This window comes from Magnolia sinica, chromosome 4 (genome assembly GCF_029962835.1).
Source record: "Magnolia sinica isolate HGM2019 chromosome 4, MsV1, whole genome shotgun sequence".
NCBI lineage: Eukaryota > Viridiplantae > Streptophyta > Magnoliopsida > Magnoliales > Magnoliaceae > Magnolia > Magnolia sinica.
Window position 1 is genome coordinate 104,966,527 of NC_080576.1, and position 23,535 is coordinate 104,990,061.

The window sequence follows — 23,535 nt, forward strand, 5'->3', positions numbered from 1 at the left end:
ATATTTTTCAAAATTTTTCGAGCGAAAGAAATTTTTCAACACTTACGGAGGTCATAACGGTTGTTACACCTCCATATCGGCTGTTACAGTCGATACCCATATCAGTAATGGTAGTGACCGTTATGGCCACCGTTACCGATACAGAATACCTTGCTCCTTGTAGACGTTCTACAAAGTATGTGATAATCGTGGCAAACGTATATTGTGATTGGGACCATCGAGATAGTGGCCAACATGTGGATGGGCCATAGGCTAACAATTGTAGTGACCAGATAAATCCGACCATCTGATTGTGGCAAGTTTTTTCCTGCTGAATGTGGACAGTTACACACTTCTTGAATTAACCATCCATCATTGAAAGCCAATGATACATTTGGTTTTCTTGCTTTTTGAGCCTCAGTCCATCCCCATTGTGGCTCATGAAATCAACAGCTCCATTTGGTTGGGACACAAGTTGTGGACCATCATAAAGCACATGAATCATATTAACAACTCCTCGGAGTTTGCACATGGAATGTCTGCTAAATACAGCTCAAACACCAAATAGTAAACAAGGACTGGAAACAGTGTAGCATGGGCACCAACGGTGGAGATTTCATGAACCTGCATCGTTATTATTTAGAATGATTTATGTACCTTAATGAATGGTATCAATACGGGAACTTGATAGGATTGCGTTGCATCGCCTTCTGAATGAGCTCACTGTGTTCTTGAATGTGAACTTGATAGAATCCGGTGGCCGTGGCAGCAGATGGGGCCCGCCCAACATACTTGATATCCTCCCAGGTCCCTCTGCCCAGTGCCTTCATGGCAGTGCAAAGACGAGGCAAGATGTAATTGTATGCTCCCATGTTCATTGGCTCTTCCTGGCACCATACAATCTCTGCATCTGAAACACAAGCAACAGCAAAAGATCAACATTGAATTCGGTGCAGCTACAGGAATACTGGCAGAAAATTACTAATGAAGTATTCTATTGTGCTTGATCTGCAGAAACAGGCTAGACTTTTTACTCGAACCTGCAAGGGTTGGGGCTCGCCTTTTGGTAACCTAAGCCATTGATCTGATGGGCCCTATCATGGAATGGGTCATGTCCTAATATACCCCCTACTAAACAATCCTACCCATCTCATAAAAAAATGGGCAACTACAACCAAGATCCATATTTAGGCCCGGAACAAGTCAGACAGGATAATCTACCATGAGGCCCACCACATTAACGATTTGGATTGCCAAAATGTGGGCCACTAATTTAGAGTTTTTTGGCCCGAGAAAATACCCAATCAAACAATGTATATTTCCCCATTACTAACGCTGTGTAAGGAGGATTTATGGGGTCCTCGGCAGCAAAGACACAGCAGACATGGAAGGTTTTGTTCATTTGGGGACAAGTTTAAATGACCCAAAGTGTTTATATTATGTGCCGCAACGTGGATATGGGATATCCAAAGAATCTCCACAATAGAATATTTCAACCCTTTTATCATGGACTATATTTTCCTTAGAATGTGGACAACCTCGTTAACCTTCTTTTTTTGGGGGTCAATGATCGAAAGGTCAGGATCTGCTGATCTGAAGAATTTTGAGGGCAACCCTCTCACCTCTACATCTCATTGCATCTCATCAGATCAACAACCTGGATCACAGAACCATGGCCTCACATGTACTGACTCATCTACATTAGAAACTGTACACCTGCTGATGAGCAGGACCATATAATTCCTCCTGTAAAAAGAGTGGGTTGAGCCTAACATCCTAGCCGTTGAACCATAAGGGCCATAACGGCAAGAACACAGGTCCAACCCAGACCACATAACACCAATAAAATAAGGCTGAGGTTTAGAAGTGGGGTCCCCCAAGGTAACAGGTGGATGTGTTAGTGGTTGAATGATCAATGTTATTAGACATTCAGAACAATAAAAGCTTCTTTATTTTGACATACTTGGATACCGCTTCAGCTCTCTCTGGATAAGATCATACGGGAAAGGGCAAAGTTGTTCGACTCTGCAGAGAGCAATGTCCCTGCCATCAACTTTCTTCCGTTCTTCATCAAGCTCATAATAAATCTGCAAGACGATAGATGAAAATAACATGGCCAGTTCATTCGGAATTTAAATCAAACAGGTGGGGAAAAAAGAAAATTCCAAGATATGTTTTATGTGAGTTGTGCATTGAGTACTCACTAGAGTAGGATTCCGTATCCTGCTCCTCCAATGCTTGCAAATTTAGGCAAGATCCGGTCCATTCATCAGGTGGCCTCACCGTGCACATGTCATGCCAATGTGTGAAAACCAGGCCTGTCCAGTCATCAGGTGGCCAAGTGTTTTTTTTAAAAAAATTAAACATGGGCCAATGGTCAATTATTTAACCATCCATTTTCCATTACGTGTGGCTCTTTGGCTATCCAATGATCACACCGACCTATTTTTGTGCCATGACACACAATGGGCTGCAACCAATAAACAGGCCACAGTTCTAGACTAAACACCACACTGGCAAATGTAGGGAGAGCAGGACTTGAAATCCTACTCTTGAGAGGAGCTCATTGCATTACTCATTCAATACAAGAAACTTAGATATTCACAATCATACAACAAAAGAGACACTTTACCTTCCCAGAGCACAGAACCAGGCGTCTGATACCCTCCTCGAGATCAGAGTGGAGATTCTGATCCTTGATTAGCCGTTTGAAACGGGTCCCTTGCTTGTCGAATCCTGGGTGGCCTTTGACATCATCAAATTCAGATAGATTTGACTTACAGTCCTTGTGCCGAAGCAGATTCTTAGGGGATATCACAATCAGTGGTTTACGGAATTCTCTGTGTATCTAAAAACATTACAGTACAATGAGAAGAACAAAATTCATCCAAAATTCAAACAGATCAAAGCATGACTAGCACTCAACCTGGCGCCGCAGCATGTGGAAGTAATTCGCTGGGGTTGTGACGTTCACGACCTGCCAATTGCACTCTTGGATCTGTTTTCGCTGTGTTGGTTCCATCTCAGGTATAACATATGGATTGTCATCACTCATCTGCATTTCAGTTTTCAAGCATATTGGAGCCTAGATTCAATTGCTTATGCATAATAACATTTTCATACTGCTTACAAACCAATGACATGGGCAGTATCAAAAAGGCACAATAAAAAATAAAACCAAGAAAGCAATGCTGGGCAACTGATAGTGTTTAAACTAAAGAGACTGCATTGTGGAAGAAATGAAGTGGAAGAAAGGAGAGAAGAGAAGAGAGACCATTTGTTATATAAATAATAAGCTCAATCAAAGATACTACCAAATCTTAAATGATATACACCAACATATGGTGCATTACAGAGCATGAAAACACTGTGCATGTGCACTTTCATATGTACTCACAAGTTTGTGTAATCTAGCATTGCCCCTCGAGCTGGAGCATGTATATCACACACGCCAAGGTTGCTGATGATTCCAGAGACTAGGGGAGAGGCTGACTGTACTTCCAATGACGGTGGGGGCTGATTTTTTAATTGAAAGCACCTATGAGGGCTTGAACACATTCCAACAGCAATTCCGGTGGCTGGATGACATTCTGCAAGCACTTTAATGGTTGGATGATGATCCGACAGGACCTCTGGTTGCTGGATGACATTCCGGCAGCACTTTTGGTGGCTGGATGACTTTCCAACAACGCTTCTGATGGCTGGCGACACTGACAGGACCCTTTTTTTTTCCCAGACAGATCTAAAGAGGCCATTAGATCTGCTGGTGAGGGACAGTCATTTACAGCTTCATGACAGGGTGAGAAAGGAAAACGGGGGAAGGGAAAACGACAGAGATTGGAAGGAAGAATGGGTGAAGTAATGAAGCTATCAGGGCTCTGATACCATGTTAAACTGAAGTGACTGCATTGTCAGAGACATGGAGCGAAAGAAAGAAAAAAGAGGAGAGTATTTTTCTTCATCTCTCTCCCTCTACAAGCTCTTATTTATAGACCATTTGTCACAACTGATAAGCCCAATCAAAGATACTACCAAATCTTAAAAGATATACGCCAACAGAATTGATGGACAACTGAAAGCATAGACCATTTGTGAATGGCACATAAACCAAATATCTCCAATGAGAAATTCCCAAATCTTGAAATGATGGCCAGTAAATGGATAGATAACAAGAAGAAAAAGAGCATATCATTTAGTGCATATGGTGCCCATCAGTGTGAAGTTTGACTGATTTAGAGTCATTTACCACGTATAAAAGAGCATATCATATTCTTCGGGCCAGAGATCAATACTTCTCAGGCAATGCATATTGTCTTAGGCTATTTAGAACTAGGATATGAAAACTCATACTCATACCTTTTGAATCCGGGTGGTGGGATTTGAGACCTTCACAACTATTCTCAAACCTTGCAAGTTAAAGCAAAGTCTGAGGATGCCCACTATCAGATTTATGATCTCAAACCTCGCGAGTTAAAGCAAATTCTTAGGACGCCCATTATAAGATTTATGATTACTGCACATCAGAATTTGTAGAACATTGTCCAATAAGCTTATTTGATTGATATGGGATATAACAATCTAATGATATTTGTTGCTCATGATGGTTTTAAGTTAGGGTTCATAACTCAACATTCCAGTCCAGAAAAAGTTTATTTGATTGACGTGGGATATAACAATCTAATGATATCTGTTGCCCATCATGGTTTTAAGTTAGGGTTCATAACTCAACATTCAAGTCCAGAGAAAGTCTTATCTTCAAGGCATGGGTTCTGGTTGTATAAAAAATCCAAAGTATGCCAACCCTTGAACCCTAGACGTTGTGGACACACCAGCAAGTGTGCACCCACATGTGCGTGCATATGAGAGAGAGAGAGAGAGAGAGAGAGAGAGAGAGAGAGAGAGAGACTGACTGTGTGGAGGCTGAAATTCTTAAGGGAGCATCATCTATGACTATTTTTATTTTTATGGCATTTGCCTTCATCTCTATAAGAAGTGGAATTTCTCAAATCTTAAAGTTGAAAGCTTCTCTGAACATAGTTCGTCTTTTATCTTCTGCATGTAAGTCCTCGGAAATTATGTTATTATTGGGCTCAAGTGAAAGATCTTCTTTCTCAGCTACATTGTGGTGTAAGTCATGTATATCAAGAAAGCAATCAAACATCAGATAGATGTGGGATTGGATACTAATTTTTCCACAATATCTAGCATTCCTTCCAGGGTTGGAGTTGCGATATGATGGGGACATCACAGGCACGCACACGCACGTTGCCCCCCCTACGCAGGAAGAAGGAGAGCTCCACTGTCGATCTAGATCGATGACGACGTCCAGAGAGAGCTCCCTAGCTAGAAGACGGAGTTTTGGTTCCTTGGAGTGGGCCCGATAATCAAGTAAAGCCCATCATGGGATCTCATGATTGGGGCCCACTAGTCGGATTAAGTTCATATTTTAGGTTTTGCTTATTTATGTTGTTTAGAACATCATGAACGCTTTAGATTTCATTGTACGCTTTAGATTTACTTCATCGCCAAGTAATAGGTTACGCACATGGCGTGAGTTTAGGGGTATAGGGTTTTCCCTATAAATAGGCACCCCTTATAATTCTTTTGAATTCAATGAAGATTAATAAAAATTCTTGCATGGTTTTTCTACTCTCTGAGTTGTGAAGCCTAATTGGGTGCGAAGCCCTCCCTTCATCGAAAGGTTAACTACCGTGGTGCGAAGCCACATCAATCCTGATTCGCCCCCATCCATCGTCATCTCTACTACCCATCTTCTACCATCCCTTCTTCTCATCTCACCCCATCATCTACACTTCGAATCAATCATCTATTGCAACAATTCTCCTCCCCACAGCAGAATTTCAAAATCTAGCCCTACAGGAGGGCTAAAACTTCGGCGAAGCACCACGCACAAACCGTACATTAGATCGAGTTAAGATTTGGGGGTTTTGGAGCCCATCCCTGGCCAGCCAGGGCCAAGGTGGTCTTTTTCTGAATAGTGGGCCCCACACATGTGCGGCCGGGATCACATGCACGTGCGTTTGGGCCATTATTGTTGTCCACGCGTACGGTACTTCTCTGGTTCGTCTCTCTCCTCTCTTTCACTTCGCTTTCATTGAAAATCCCTAAACCTAACCCTAAATTACTCAAATCTCCAATTTTATGCCCCTTTTCTTACCCTAGGATTCCCCGAATTGGAATTTCTAAATCCCTTGGATTAAGGACTGATTACTATGCATGTGTGGATGATTATTTCTTATCTTTGAGTATCGTTTGGTTCATAATTTTTATTGATCCAGCCCTATCATGTATATGCCTGGACCCGCATAGATTCCCCTTAATTGAATGTTTGGACATTCATGTGGGACATGGAATTTGTGTAATTGTTTCTGAACTAACGTGATCTTAAGCCTAAAATCTCACATATCATATTTAATTTTCATGTCCTACATCACGATATTTACGAATAAAGCAAGTCTGCCTCAGCTGAGAATTAGATAACTGTGGAATTTAGTCGCGGGGAGAGGGGAATTGAGTTTTACTACTCATCACAGTACAAAATTAATGCACTCCATGGCAATTCTTAACATATTACAAAGAGACAGAGACGGAGACGGAGACGGAGAAGGAGACGGTGACCGGGGGGTGATGCAATACAACTAACCACATGCTTTAAAAGCTCGAACTAATAAAGCATGGCAAATAAATCCATTTATCTCATAGCCCCGGCTCGACTTCCCATGGGTTAGGTCCTCGGCCAAACCCCCCTTGTGGGCCTCACATCACATGGGTTCCGCCTCACACGAGCCACCTTACTCGAGCCCGGTGTGAAAATGTCCATACATTAATCACCTCCGGTGAGGAGTCTCGAATACGAGACCTCCCGCTCTGATACCACTTTGATGCAGGACAACTAAACACTTACTCTAAAAGCTCAAATTGATAGAGCGTGGCAAATCAATCCCTTTATCTCATAACTTAGGCCTCACTTCCCCTGGGTTAGGTCCTTGGCCAAACCCCCTTCGTGGGCCCCACATCACATGAGTTCTGCCTCATACGAGCCACCCGGCTCACAAAGGTGGGGCCCACCTCACATGGGCCACCCACCTCGAGTGTGCCCCTGCATCCCACAGGCCACCCTACTTGAGCCCAGTGTGAAAATGCCCCTACATGGGGGGGGGCCAGAGAGAGGGTGTAAGTACATATCTGAATTTTACTACTTATCACACTGAAAAAATAACATACTCCATGGCAATTCTTAACATCTTAACTGAGAAAACAAATACCTGAAGGAATCGCTCCAAGCGTGCACTTGAATGCTCGGGACCCTGACCATCATAACCATGAGGAAGCAACACAACAAGCCCAGTTTGGCGAAGCCACTTCGACTCTCCACTGCTCAAAAACTGATCAAATATCACTTGGGCACCATTTGCAAAATCTCCAAACTGAGCTTCCCACAAAACCAATGAATTCGGATTTTCCATGGAATAACCCAACTCAAATCCAAGGACACCAAATTCTGAAAGAGAGCTGCAAAACAAAAACAATCACATTTTTACATATCATAGTCATAGTTGTACCAAACCATAAAGCTCTATTTCTAAAAAGCAAACTACACAGAATGCGTCCAAAACAATAATTGAACAACTCATGGAAACAAAAAGAAAGTATAGACATTAATTGTTTCTTGGTGTAACTTAGATTGGATTTTAATAGGAAACAGAGGTCCCAAAAAAATCTACAATAATATATTTCTTACAACCATTGTGAGAAAATGCTCAAGGGAAACAAATTGACAGAAACATAACTAGGGATATATTAATTCAACACAAGCATTCATAAAAGGCATGTGCTTGAATAATATTCAAGCATAGAAATAACTTGAATAGTCAAACTTCAAGGACGTTAAAAAAGATACCAATACATACTTTGAAATAAATTAAAAAAACATCACAGAAAACAAATGCACATAATAGGTTTCCTTTGTATAGGGTGGCAATATATGGACTGCCTGACGTTTCAATATAAGCCAACCATAAATAGTTGGGGCATGGCTATGATGACGGTGATGATATATGAGACCAAAGGAATAGAGCAAATTTCAGTGTTCCAAAACCTCATGTTCTCTGTTCAATGCCAACACTATTGCCTAAATATAAAAACGGAATGACGGATCAACAAGAATACAGGGTAACCAAGTCAAACAGAGATCAGCAAACAAGTAAGCATTCAAGTTCCACATGCGCCTAATGCTGGATGTATGCATTAAGGACAACATTTTTATTTTTATTTTAAAAGTTCTTTACGTGGTAGGCAAACATGTTTCATAATTTACCAAAAGCATAAAAAAGAATCTTGTAGTAAAGAACAAAGAAGACAAAGAAAATAAGAATTGCATATCTAGGAAAAGATCAAAATGTACCATGCAGAAACATTACTGAATTCACCTGTTGCTTACAGTAAACATCTCCTCATTTTGGTTCAGCATAACATGGTCCAGAGGGCAGTACTTCTCCCCAGTTTCCTGGTCATGAATTACAGCATGCCGATGACTAAAGGTGCCTCTTTCAACATCCTGACCACTCAACCTAACATGGTTACCTTCCACTAGCAGTGTCGCAAAAGCAAGTGCTTCACCAACTGCCCAGTCAATGCCCTCCCCAGTTTCAATCATTTGAGCACGCTGCTCAAAAATTTTCTTCACAGCTCTATGGGGCTTGAAATTTTCAGGAAGAGCATTGATAGCTTTGCCAACATTTTTCAGTATATCCGGTTTTACCCTATGAAATAGCATACTATTGTCAGAAAGAAGTTCAAAAAACACAGAAAAATGAAATCAAACAAACAGGCCTGTCATACCCAGTGTTCCGAATACGTGAAAGCTGTTCTGGAGATTTAAATCCAGACCAATAATTAGCAAGCCAATCCCTTTTTGTCGGAACATAATCTTTGCTGTTCACAAATTCTTCATTCAGAATGGAGTTAACTTTAATGAGTATCTTCTCAATATCTTCTTTTGAGACCTGCCCTGATTCTAGAAGTTGGTTTTGGTAAATGTCGAGAGCCCGTGGATGATTTCGAATAACCTGTCCGTATTTGATACCATTTGCACAATGGTGAAGAAACATATCCAAGTAATATTGTTGAAAACAACATGATAACAATGAAATTAACCATTGGACAAAAAAACGGAAGATAATTTTAGTGTTGGCAGCTATGGAACAGTAATTTCCAACAGCAGGATTTAGAAAGACTGCCGAATCGGGATGGGTTCAGCGATTTGAGCTGAACCCATCTGCTTGTGTTTGGGGTGGCATGGAAAGTGGAAACCGCTTTAAGTGGAACTTGATTTTCCCACTTTTCATCCCCAAATCTAAATTTAGTCCTCTTTCTTGTCCCTATTGGGATTTGGTCAGAGGGCACCCCATCCTCAACTAGAAGCAAGGCCCAAACCATAAATGAGGGTACGACAGAACCAGACAACAATTGCATTGTATCCTCAAGAGGATTAGAACAAAATAAACAGATGGCACAGAAGACCAGCTTTCAACTACATGTGATAATCATAAGGGACGTATACTTCACACTTAGTTTCTTCTTAACAATACAGACAAGAAAGCTAAAATCCCACATGGAGGAGAGGGGCACGCACCTGATACATTTTAGGTTGTGTGAAAGATGGCTCATCAATCTCGTTGTGCCCAAATCGACGGTAACAGACAATGTCAACAACCACATCAGAATGGAACGTCTGGCGCCACTCAGCTGCAAGCTCACAAACATGAACAACAGCTTCCACATCATCACCGTTTACATGGAAAATAGGAGCATTCAAAGCTTTGGACACATCAGTACAATACTGAGAAGATCTCCCAGACTTTGGATCAGTCGTGAAGGCAACTTGGTTGTTCACAACAATGTGAATGGTTCCCCCTGTCATATAGTTGGGAAGAGCACTCAGATGCAAAGTCTCATATACCACACCCTGACCCGCAAAGCTTCCATCCCCATGAATCAAAACACCCAAATTTCTTGTCCTTCCCACGTCATTAGAGTAGTACTGTTTAGCTCGAGCTTTTCCAACCACAACCGGATCAACAGCTTCTAAATGACTCGGGTTTGCAACTAAAGAAAGATGGATTCTCTTGCCCCCTCTGGTCGGCCGATCATAAGAAGTACCCAAATGGTATTTGACGTCACCTGTTCCTGTATACAACCCATCCTCCCCATCAACAGGCTTCGTACCGCCGCTAAACTCGTTGAAAATCTGTCGCAGCGGTTTCCTAACAACGTTACCCAGCACATTCAATCTCCCTCTATGGGACATCCCAATCACAATGCTCTCAACCCCAAGATCTGCTGCTCGATCAAACATCTCCTTCATGCCAGGAATCAATGTCTCCCCGCCTTCGAGACCGAACCGCTTTGCGGCGGTCCACTTTGTGGCCAAGAAGTTTTCAAACTGCGTGCTCCAAATGAGCCTATCCAAGATAACTTTTCTTCGGTCGTGATCATACTTCCTGGGCTCCACAGTCTCAATTTTGTCCCTCAACCAATTACACTTCTCGCGGTCTGGAATATGCATGTACTCATACCCAATGGTCCCACAATAGGCCTGCTCAAGGCGTGTCAGGATCGAACGGAGGGTCTGAACAGGCCGATTCTCAGATAGAAATCCAGACATCCGCCACACCCCAATAAAGAATTCCCGATCCAGATCAGCTTCTGTGAATCCATAGAGACCTGGGTCCAGTTCATCAGGAATCTCATGTTCCTCTAATCCTAATGGATCAAGCTTTGCTTTCATATGCCCATTGACTTGGTAAGCCCGCACAAGCAGCAAGAGACGCATGCTTTCTTGGATTGTCTGCCCAGAAACTCCAGGGGAAGTTGCAGCCTGCCCAACAAAGTTTCGAAAGAAGTTGTCCCAGGACTCATCAACACTGCTGGGGTCCACCTCCCAGGCCCGCTGTAGCTCTTCAAGATAGACACTGCTAGTGCCATCAAGGAAGTTATCTGTGAGTTTCGAGAGGGGCACGGGACGAGGTACCGGAGCCGCTGCCTGCGCCTTCTGGCAAAGGACCGTGGAATGCAAATGACGGTACTGCAAAGGAAATGGGCGAACTCTCTGTGTCGAGTAGGACGAAAACTGAGCTAGATTTCGCCGAATGGCCAACTTTGCTACACTGGAAGCAGACCGAAACCAGGCCATCATGACTGATGATTGATCTTAAAGAAATGATATAGTTTCTCAGATTTCTGGCTTCTTCAGATCAAATTCAAACTGCAGACATTTTTAGGATGTGGATATCTTTTTCCCCGCCAAAATTCTTTTGAAAGCTTCAAATACTAATCCTAGCAAGCAAAAAAAGAAAAGAAAAGGGAAACTAATCTTATTTCGAACAAAGTCAGAAGATTTTTCTTAATAAAATAAAACAATCAAATATCAATAAATAGGAGATCTAAACGTTGGACATCTAAATGGACATTTAGAAAACATTGGTAAGTCACTTGTTTGTAATCCTTACATTTGTGGCCCACCCAAGGTTCGGAATTTCCTCATTTTTGACCAAAGTGTATAGTTCAATAGACGTATTACAATCATTCTATCAAATATCGCCCGCGCGCACGCACCCATGCATGCCCGCATGTACACACACACACACATACAAAAATTCATGAGCATTTTTTGACACGTGACGTGTGCACAAAATCCGAATGGTCCATTGGATGAATCACCTCATAAAACCTCTAGAGCCCAAAAGTTAGCCTGATCTAAAAACCTGGTGGACCATAGCAAAGCGAGAGGTAATTTCCTCCTTCGATTTGCCTCTCACTTCATTGTGGCCCACTAGATTTTTGGATCAGGCTAAGTTTTGGGCAAGTAGGGGTTTCATGAGGTGACTCATCTAGTGGACCGTTTGTATTGCATATACACATCATGTGAGATGAGTTATCAAAAAGTGCTCACGAGTTCCCGTGAGAGACTCTTCTCAGGTACACAGTAATTTGAGATATAAAAGCTGATTTAGTTAATCATCCAGCTCCTGTGAATATACTGAAAAATTCCAGTGCATTCCAAACGGAAGATTTGGATTCCAGTGCATTCCAACCAAACACAACTGAGGATTCGAAATAACCTTGATTCTAATTAATTGTGGTTTGGATTCCAATGCATTCCAAATCCAAACTCCCAAACGGGCCATAAGAGAATCCGCTTCATTCAACCACATGAGACCCTATAGCTAGAAATTTTCATAAATAGGAGAACTTTTCTTTTCACTGAAATTTCTTGCTGATAGAACATTTGAAATTAATTGCTTCTTATTTCTATAATCATCAAAAAGCTGGATTTTTTTAAATCCAGCAATACTTCCAAAAAGTAATCAAATACATAAAACCCCAGCTGTAGAATTTCCAGGAAAAAAATAATAATAATAAAATCTGAGGGCCTTTCCCACCAAATTTCTTTCCATGCAATTGGTTGTTACTTTCATTGATATCATCATCGAACCGCTGAGATTCTTTTCCAAAAATAATAATAACAACAATAAAGAAATCAAAGAAATTAAACCCTTACCCTAGAAATTTCAGAAAACTGAGAAGTTTTCCATCAAAACTTCTCTCTGACGGAAATAATCATTTATTTCCTTCCCCACCGATTTTCTTTTTTATTAAAAAAATGTAATTAATTGAAAAAAAAAAAAACAGAACATGAAACCCTAACCCTGGAAATTTGATATTTTCCATCGAATTTCTTTCTTGAATAAAAAATAAAAATAAAAATAAAAAAAAGAACTAATTGCCATTTTCATTTCTATAATCATTAAGCAGCCGAAATTTTTCTAAAAATTATTATTTATTATTATTTGTAAAACGTTCGTTTGCTGCACCAAATATCATGAATCTTCACGATTAATTAGTCGAATTTGATCCAAAATTTCATCAAATTTCATGATATTGTGCAACCAAACGCCCCCGAAAATTAAGTACAAAAAAGAAGGAAATTCAAAAACCCTCTACTTCCATTTTCCGATGCGTACCTGAAACTCGAGAGCGTTCGATAAATTTCTCCGGCAGAGATTCGTCAGCACTCAGCATTTTCACCTACACTGCTGTATTAATGCGAGCTTTTTGGAAGATGCAGAAAGCATGGGTCCCACCGGTCACGTGGAATACGTATGGTTTGACACGTGCTGTTTCCGCTGCGATTGAATGAAAAGGAACTTGTAATCTCAGCCGTTGAAAATCTGCTCTCTGACCAAAACATAGACCCACGTACATAAGATCGCGGGAACACTTTTTGGCAAGATAAGTGGCGTACTAGTTCTAGAAGGAGTTCGTAATGCTGTCGCGACAAAACTTCAGTGTCTGTTGCCGGCCAGGGGCCTACAGTATGAGTAGTTTGATGATCGGAACCGTCCATATTGCAAGATCTACGGTTTAATAAGATCTCTAAGAAATTTACTCTAAATGGATTTTTTTAGCCTTCACTTTTTGGAGATGATCTTAGAACAATGAAAAGAACTTTCAGTGGATCTCATTCACTCTAAAAATCAAAGGATAGGATCACTGATGAAGAGTAACTGTGGGAAAGCAACATAGTTGTAGCAGTAAAGAGAACATGGACGGTTCAAAACGTCCGATCATCTCAGCAAGTTGGACCGAATGGCGACAGACTGTGGATTCCAAGTCACGATGTATCCCCGTTTGTACTTTGCAATTGCCCATATTTTTACCAAAATAGCCCTCGCAAGGAATACCTTTTTAAGCCGGATAGGAGGTTCTGGGTTGAGGAGGTTTGGATGAAATTGCACTTCTGCAGCATCTGTCCCATCGTACTACGTTGCTTTCAACGAAAGTTTGGAACAATGGATGGTGTAACCCACAAAAATGATGCTCGGACTTATCTATTAGATGATCTGATCCGTTCGTTCAATTCAGGGCATTCTTGGACAGTGGAGGGCATTGATTTCATGTTCATCCTTTCCTCTATCGCCCCGATACAAAAAATGGTAACCTTTCTCTGTTTGACTTTTTTTCTGGTGTGGTACGTCTCAGATACCTTCTTCCCTGATTCCCGGGCCTATGCATTAAAATTATTTTCCAGGTGATGGTTGGATGGAATTTCAATTGAAATGCACAGTGAGCCTCACATTATCAATCCATGAACGTACATGTGGGTTAGACCCACATTCCAACCTATCTCAAGGTTTTCATACATGTTTTGATGGGAGTAGAAGGCCACCAACGTTTCTACCAAATAGAGGGAGAAGGATCCTTGCTCTTGCTCCGGTGGCAGACTCTCAGGAGTTTCAACACCAGGTCAAGGGTTCGAGTATCCATAGCTGGTGAAAGCCCACTATGGCGTGTGTGGGGGTGTGTGTGTTAAAAAAATAAAAAATAGAGAGAGAAGGAAACCACAGGTGCCATCAAATAAAGAGAGAGAGAAGACCACCACCACCACCACTATTGAACAAGGTAGTTAAAGCCTTTACTTACACCTTCGTGGAATCCACTATGACAATCCTTTGGTGATATTTTGAAGTTTTTGGTAACATATTAAAGCTTTTATGCATTTCTAGGATTGATATGGAGGATAGAGATAAGAATACTTAAGAGGATCCATGGTGCCCATGGGGGATCCATCTCACTGGTGAGGATCCATGGTGCATGAGAAAATGGAAGTGCACGTGAATGTGCATGTGCATGTCAAAGTAAATTTAGATGCATGTGAGGGGGTAGAGGGGGTCTAATGAGGGGTGGAGTCCCATGTGCGACCCACGGTGCTTAGAGAGGATCTACCGCACTAGGTGAGATCCACACTACCCAAGGGAAATCCATATCCATCCACCCTCACATCTTCATCCACATCAACATCTTCAATTCAACATTCATTTTTACCTCCACAACTATATTAACATAGATATCCACACCCACGTTTACATTTTTTTAATTCGCATCCGCATCTCCATCATCATTTTCATATATTTATATTCAACATTCACATTTGCAAGTGCAAGTGAATGTGCATGTGCATGTGTATGTGTAAGTTTGGATATGAATGTGGGTGTCATAGGTGCGATTCACAGTACTTAGGGGATCCACCACTCCCAAGTAGAGCTAGGCAGGACCTGATTCGATCCAGCAGATCCGACTCGTCCGACTCAATCGGATCCGACTCTACCCAAACAAAATGCCAGGGTCACGTTCAGATCGAGTAGACTCACCATAATCTGAATCCTGACCAAGTCGAGTTCGGGTTACGCAGTAATCCGATCCGACCCAATCCGAAATCCGATCCAGTCAGATCTAATCCGATCCGAAACTCGACTGGGACCGAAATTAAGTAGTATAAATTAAACTTTTTATTATTTTTTACCTTTACCATTTCATCTACCCTAACCCTACACACGCCGGTGCCGCACCGAACCCGATCGAAATCCAAGCCAGCCAACCAGCAGCCTAGCACCCGATCTTTACCGGTCATCCTCGTCCATTCATCAGATATATTTATTTTTTAAGCTTTTTTCTTGCGTTTTTCAGCCTCGAGAGCTCGGTTGCAGGCCGCTAGTGGCTCGCCCTAGCTCGGGACCTCGAGTACAAGCCGCTAGTGGTCCGGCCTAGCTCGGGAGCTCAGGTACAGGCCGCTGGTGGTCCGACCAAGATTGGTACCTAGGTCGTGGCCCGCCCTGGCTCTAGACGGACGCGGATTAGCTACTCAAGTGACATTATCATGTTCTTTGGGCCCCACTATGATGTATGTGTTGTATCCACACTATCCATCCATTTAATGAGATCGCTTTAGGGCATAGTGGTCCCCCTAGCTTGACCTCGCTGGTGGACCGCCTGGCCCGTTCCAAATTATACCTAAATCGATCTGACTCAGTTTCTCTGACCGAGTCAAACTCGGTTCGGGTTAGCCCAACCAAGTTTCGGTTTAGGTCCAACTTAACTTGATCCAGTTTTGCTAACTCCTTGCCCGAACTGTATCTGACTCGAGACCGAGTCCAGCAGGCCTGACTCGATCCGAACCTAGTTCGACACAGTCAAAGCAACCTAGTTAGATTGAGTTGGGTACGATTGGGATCAGGCCACCAGCGAGGTTAAGCCAGGGTGGACCACCATGCCCTAAAATGATCTCTCCAAATGGATGGATGGTGTGGATACAACACATACATCATAGTGGGGCCCAAAGAACATGATGACGTCACTTGAGTAGCTAATTTGCGTCCGTCCAAAGCCAGGGCGGGCCACGACGGACGTCCCGATCTTAGTCGAACCACCAATGGCCTGCACCCGAGCTCCCAAGCCTGGCCGGACCACTAGCAACTTGCACCTAAGATCCTGAGACCAAAAAAACACAGGAAAAAAAACCTTAAAAAATGAACATACCTGATGAATGGACGAAGATGACCAATAAAGATCGAGTGTTGGGCTGTTAGCTGGACTGGATTCCGATCAGGTTCAATGCGATGCTGGCGCGGGTAGGGTTAAGGTAGATGAAATGGTAAAGGTAAAATAAAATAAAAAGTTTAATTTATACTACCTGATTCTGGTCCGAGTCGGGTTTCGGATCGGATCCAGCCGAATCGGGTCAGATCGAATTACTATGTAACTCGAACTCGACTCAATCGGGATTTAGATCAGGGTGAGTCTACTCGATCGAACCCAACCCTGGCATTCGGGTCGAGTCGGATCCGATCGAGTTAGATCCGCCAAATCGAGTCAGGTCCTACCTAGCTCTACTCCCAGGTATGATCCACAGTGCTCAAGTGGAATCCACCCCTCATAGGTGAGATCCAAAGTGTCTCAAGTGGGATCCATCCCTCTGAAATGAGTTCTAAAGTGTCCCAAGTGGTATCCACACCCACATTCATATATTCAATCAATCCACTTTTACATTCACATCTTTATCTAGATCCACATCTTAAATTCAACATTCACAATCACCTTTACATTCACATCCGCATCCACACTCATATTTTCATTCATTTAATTCTCAATCCACATCCACATTTTCATTCGTCCATATTCAACATTCATATCCACTGTTGTATTTCATATGCATTTTCATATTTTCATTCACACGATTCAAAATCTTCATCCACATTCACGTTTTCATTAGTACTTCTTATGCATTTTATAAGTGTACTTTTATATGAATATTCATGCATAACCCCAGTCATTGATATCAAATCAGGAGACTCATCTCCAAAGAAACAAAGAAGTCTATCTCAAAACCACCCATAAGGAAGTCGAGGATAAGGAGATTCTATTTGAAAAAGAAAAAAAAAATCTTTGTATATGAATTTCAGTTTTATATTTTTAGGAGTAATGTAATTATTTATATGTATCATTCGTGTGGTCAGTTATTTGTAAAAGTATTGTGAATTCTTTATAATGAATAATAAAATTAATGAACATACTCATCATTTTTTTTAACGATTGTTAAATTGAATGAATATAGAAGATAAGGTACAGTTGATGGCAATTAAACTGGGATGCTCAACGTCAAAGAAGATAAAGAAGTCTATATCGAAGTAAACCACATGAAAGATAGGGATGGAGACATTTTATTTGAGAAATAAGAATTCATTTTAGTATAGGAATTTTAGTTTTCAATTTTCACAGGATATGTAATTAAATGTATATGCCATTCAAGTGGTCACTTTTTTTATCAGTGCTGTGAAATTTTTTATAATGGATATTGAATTAAATGAACATACTCATCATTTTTATATGCTTATTAAATAAAATGCAGATATATATGAATGTACATATGAATGATGAATTGAATGAATTTAGATGTAGATGTGCTTGTGATTATAAATTTTGAATTGAATGGATGAAAATATAAAACTATATGAATGGATGTGGATTTGGTTGTGAATTTTGAATTTAATGAATATGGATATGGATGTGAATGTTAAACTGCATGATTGAAAATAGAAAAGTAAATGTAGATGTAAAAATGGATGTGAATGTTAAACTATACGGATAAAAATGTGAATGTGATTGTCGATGTTAGATCTAATGTGAATGATGAATATGTAAGTTTATGTGGATGTAAAACTAGGTGTAAATGATGAATTGAATGAATGAAAATGTGAATGTAGATGTGGATATGGAATTGAATGAATGCAAATTTGGATGAGGATATGGTTATGGATGTGAATACAGATGTGAATGTTGAATTGAATGAATGAAGATGTGAATATAAATGTAGAATTTGAATTGAATGAATAAAGATGTGGATGTGAATATTAAATTGAATGAATGAAAATGTGTTTATAAAAGTAGATGTGATTTTAGATGTTGAATTGAATGAATGAATATGTGGATATAAAAATGGTTGTGGATATAAATGTGGATATGAATGTGAATGTTAAATTTAATAAATGAATATGTGAATGTGGATGTGAATGTTAAATGTTAAATTAAATTAATAAAAATGAAAATTTTAGGCCCAATTTTTTGCTATCAATTGATATACAAATAAGAAGATTCTAAATATATTTTAAAGTTCATCAAATTATCTTTCTAATAAGTTGAAGATCACCCCAATCAGACTTGTAATGAGAGAGTTATTACCATTTTTTATCACACTCGCCTTCTTTTTTTTCAGGCATGTTCTATGGTATAATGAACTTTTGGCCCCACTTTTGAATAATTAAATGACATTTAAATGAGGTGATTCCAAATCTATTTGAAAGTTCATCAAATTATCTTTTCAATGAGTATAATATCACTTAAATCGAACTTGTAATGAGGGAATTATAATTGCTTTCATGAAAAGTATCATAAGTGGGATCCCGGTGTTCCATGAGCGACCCATAGTCGTGTTCGGTCAATTGAAAGCTCAATCAATTGAGACCCATTGTGGATCTCACCTGTCACGCTTTCCACAAAAACAATCATAACTCCCTCATTACAGAATCGATTTGAGTAATCTTATACTCATTAGAAAGATCATTTGAAGAACCTTTAAATAACTCTATAATCATCTCATTTGCATACTATTTGATTGCTCAAAAGTAGGATCCGAGGTCCATCATGGCATATATCATATCTGTAAAAGAAAATGAGAGTAATAAAAAAAAAGAAGGTCATAACAATCTCGTTCCAAGTCTGATTTGAGTGATCTTATGCTCATTAGAAAGATAATTTGATGAACTTTAAAATAATCTCATTTGGATATCATTTAATTACCAAAAAGTATGCCTAAAATTTACATTTTTATTTATTTAATTCAACATTCACATCCGCATATTCATTAATTCAATTTAACATCCACATCCACCTCGACCTCCACATCCATATCCAGATCTTTATTCATTCAATTCAACATTTACAGTCACATCTACTTTCACAATCATATTTTCATTCATTCAATTCAACATTCACATGTACACCTTTATTCATTCAATTCAAGTTCCACATTCACATTCACATCTTCATTCATTCAATTCAACATTCACATTCGCATTCGCATCCGCATCCACATTTACATTTATTCAATTTCATATCCACATACATATTCACATTTTTATTCATTCAATTCATCATTCACATCCACTTTTTATATCCACATGCACTTACACATTTATTATTCATCCATTTCATCATTTATATCAAATCCAATATAGACATTCAATCAATATTTTTATTCATATAATTTAACATTCACATCTATTTTCATATCTACATTCACTTTTATATTTTCATTCATGCAAATTCAACATTTACATCCATTTCCACATCCACGTGTACATCCATTTAATTCAACATTCGCAACCGCATCCACATCCATTCATACGGTTCTACATCCACATCAATTCAATTCAAAATTTACAAACACAACAACATAAATCTAAATTCATTCAATTCATTGTTCACACATACATACACATCCACCTACATTTTATTCAACAAGCAAAAAATAAAATAAATGATAAGTACATTCATTCAACTCAATATCTATTTAAAAAATTCACAACACTCATACAAAAAAGTGGCCGCTCGAATGATATATACATTTAATTATATATCTCGTGAAAATCGAAAACTGAAATTCCCACAGTAAGATGAATTCTTCTTTCTCAAATAAATTCTCTTTGTCATCAGCTTCCGTGCAGTTTATTTCGATACGTATTTATTTGTCTTCTTTGACGATAAGCCTCCCAATTTACTTGCCACTACTTATACCTTAACTTTCACATTTTTATATTCAATTGTATATGGACATTTACATTGTTGAAGACAGTCGAAAGACATATTAATATACAAGGTAATATTAACATATTAACATATTAATATATTAACATATTGAAATCTGGGAACTTCTTCCTACATATTAACATACAAGGTAATATACTTAATTAAATGATAAATAAAAAATATTGAATCCACAACTACATCCACCTTCATTCAATTTAGCGACCATTAAAAAATAATTAGTATACTAATTTAGTTCATTATTCATTCTAAAACCAATCACAACATCTTATAACTAATTAGTTGTACGAACGACATATACAAATAATTACATAACTCTCGAAAACATAAAACTGAAATTCTTATACTAAGATGAATTCAACATCCACTACTGCATTCCACATGCACTTTTATATTTTTGTTCACACAATTCAAAATTCATGACCACATTTACATGCACTTCCACATTCCATTCATACAATTCAACATTCACAACTCACAATCACATTCACATGCACTTTTACATTTGCATTCATGCAATTCAATATTCACAACTCACAACCACATTCACATGCACTTCCATATTTGCATTCATACAATTTAACATTTACAACCACATCCACATACACACCATATAATTTAACATTTGCATCCACATGCACTTTTACATTTGCACTCATACAATTCAATATTCACAACTCAAAACTACATCCACATGCACTTCCATATTTACATTCATACAAGTTAACATTCACAATCACATCCACATACACACCATACAATTCAACATTCACATCTACATGCACTTCCACCAACTCAATATTCACTTCCAATTCCACATTCACATGTATTTCCACATTTACATTCGTGTAACTCAACATTTACATCCACATACACTTTCATATTTTCATTCATACAATTCAAAATTCACAACTACTTACACTTCCACATTCACATTCATATAATTGAATTTGAATTAATAAAGATATAAATGTGTGTGTGGAGGGGGTCTGAGGGGAATGGATCCCCCTGAGTAGTGTGACTCATACCTAGTAGGGTGGATCCCCTGAGCACTGTGGATTGCAACTAGGTCCTAGGTATGATCCACAATGCTCATGGGGATCCACTCCATTAGGTGGGATCCACACTGCCCAGGAGGGATCAACCTCCCCTTAAACCCCCTTCACACCCGCATTCACTTCAACATGCATATGCACATCCACATCCACTTACACTTACACATCCACTTACAAATATGAATGTTGAATATAAATAGATGAAAATGTTAATGTTAATGTGGATGTGAGTTGACAAAATACAAATGTCGATGTTAATATGGTTGCAGAGGTGAAAATAAATATTGAATTGAAGATGTAGATGTAGATATATATCAATATGTGAGGATTGATGGATGTGGATCCCCTTGGGTGATTGGGCTCTCACCGGTGAGGTGGATCTCCTACCCACCAAGTGAGATCCACACTACCCAGGGGGATCTCCCCTCTCAAACCCCCTCCACAACCAATTTCATTTCCACATGCACATCCACTTATACTTGCAAACGTAAATGTTGAATATAAATGGATAAAAATGTTTATGTGGATGCGCATGTGAATTGACAAAATACAAATATAGGTCTGGATATCGATGTGAATATGGTTATGGAGATGATAAGGAATGTTGAATTGAGGATGTGGATGTGGAAGAAGATGTGAGGGTGGATGGATGTGAAATCCCCTGGGTGGTTTGGATCTCACCTGGTGGGGTGGATCCCCCTTGAGCATTGTGGATCGCACCTAACACGGTGCTCATAGGGGATCCACCCCACCGGGTGAGATCCACATTGCCCAGGGAGGAACCCCTCCTTAGACCCCTTCCACACCCACACACATATTCAAATTCACTTACACACGCACATGCATATGCGCATTCATGTGCACTTCTACCTCCACATGCACTGTGGATCTCATTTGGGGGTGGATCTCCTGTGGGCACTGTAGACTCCATACATATTCTTACATTTACTCACCACATCAGTCACCGGAATAAAGAAAAGCTTCAATGGTGGTGGTCCCTGTTGGGGATTTGTGCTGCGGAATCACATAGATCTAAATCTAGAATAACAATCCAATGGGACCAAACAATCACAAGAGAACACAAAGATTTAACGTGAAAAATCCTTTCGAAAAAAAAACTATAATACAAAGCGATATAATTCCACTATGCAAGCATAAATTACAAAGAGAGGACTTACCCGATTCGAACAACCTCGAATTTCAGCCTTGCTACACCCTTTGATAACCTTATAAGCATTTAAAATACCTCTAGGAAGCCTTAGAATAGCCATAAGGACCCATATTTATATTTTAGGAAACTCCACTTATACATTGTAACGTTCTGGATTTTCACTGTTTTGGATTTCCAAAAAAATCCTTGAATTTTTTTATAATTTACTTATATTATCACTTACTGGCCATTAGCACTCAATGTTAGTTTATACACAGGTGGTACCAGTAAAGAACTGCACAAGTCTGATTAATCAAACGTAAGAATCCAACGAGTCCGCCCGATCACTTAAACACCGAATTTAGCCACATGATTTGCTCACACAGAGCCTAAATCTAACCGACCTACCACTAATTAATCAAGACAATCATAACTAAATTAAAGGATCTACTCGAAGCCGAGTTAGTTAAGGCCCAGATCTTGACTAATAGACCAAATCAACCCCGTTATAAATAGTTAGCCTAAAACCGATGGTTTCGAGTAATCATGACAAAATCTCTACTTTCACTAGTTATAAATAGGCCACACTATGAATATAATTAATTCTAATTCTAATAATTGCTTACAAGAAATCTCAATACCTAATTCATTCTAAAAATACCCAATTTTTTGAACAATCTATAGACCGCTCGTTAGTGGGCCACTAGTTCCAAAACTATAAGATAATATCTATCTTACTGGGCTCAACGTCCATCGCGAGAGTCGGACCTAGGTAGTGTCAAGAACTGCTCAAATTGAGCCAAAGGACGAGTGGATGAGAAGTGCAAATACCCTAAAAGAAGAAGCTGAAACTTAAGTGAATTGGGTTGTCCACTCTTATGCAAAGTTGAGAATTTCAGACCGTTAGTTTATGACCAAACTTCACACGTAGAGTAAGGATATTTTCCTGCTCTTATCCATATAGCCGCTGCCCCGATTGAACATCAATGACCGTTGAACAGACTTCTAATCATATCTGTCGATCGGCGCATCCAAATGGCAGGTCGATCATGCCTATACGTACATCATCATTAGGGCTAACTATCATACAATGTATATTGACATGTACAC

General features: G+C 39.6%; 1 protein-coding gene across 1 annotated transcript; it reads right to left on the reverse strand.

Annotated features, from left to right (window-relative positions):
• Positions 1-469: 469 nt before the first annotated feature.
• Positions 470-13,173, reverse strand: LOC131243620 (uncharacterized). The gene is made up of 9 exons (XM_058243107.1): positions 13,026-13,173; positions 9,635-11,337; positions 8,842-9,068; positions 8,430-8,762; positions 7,266-7,512; positions 2,906-3,034; positions 2,612-2,827; positions 1,943-2,066; positions 470-889 (listed from the first exon to the last, which is right to left on the reverse strand). The coding sequence occupies exons 2-9, from the start codon at positions 11,195-11,197 to the stop codon at positions 651-653; spliced, it is 3,078 nt and encodes a 1,025-aa protein (XP_058099090.1). The 5' UTR covers positions 11,198-11,337; positions 13,026-13,173; the 3' UTR covers positions 470-650.
• Positions 13,174-23,535: the final 10,362 nt, after the last annotated feature.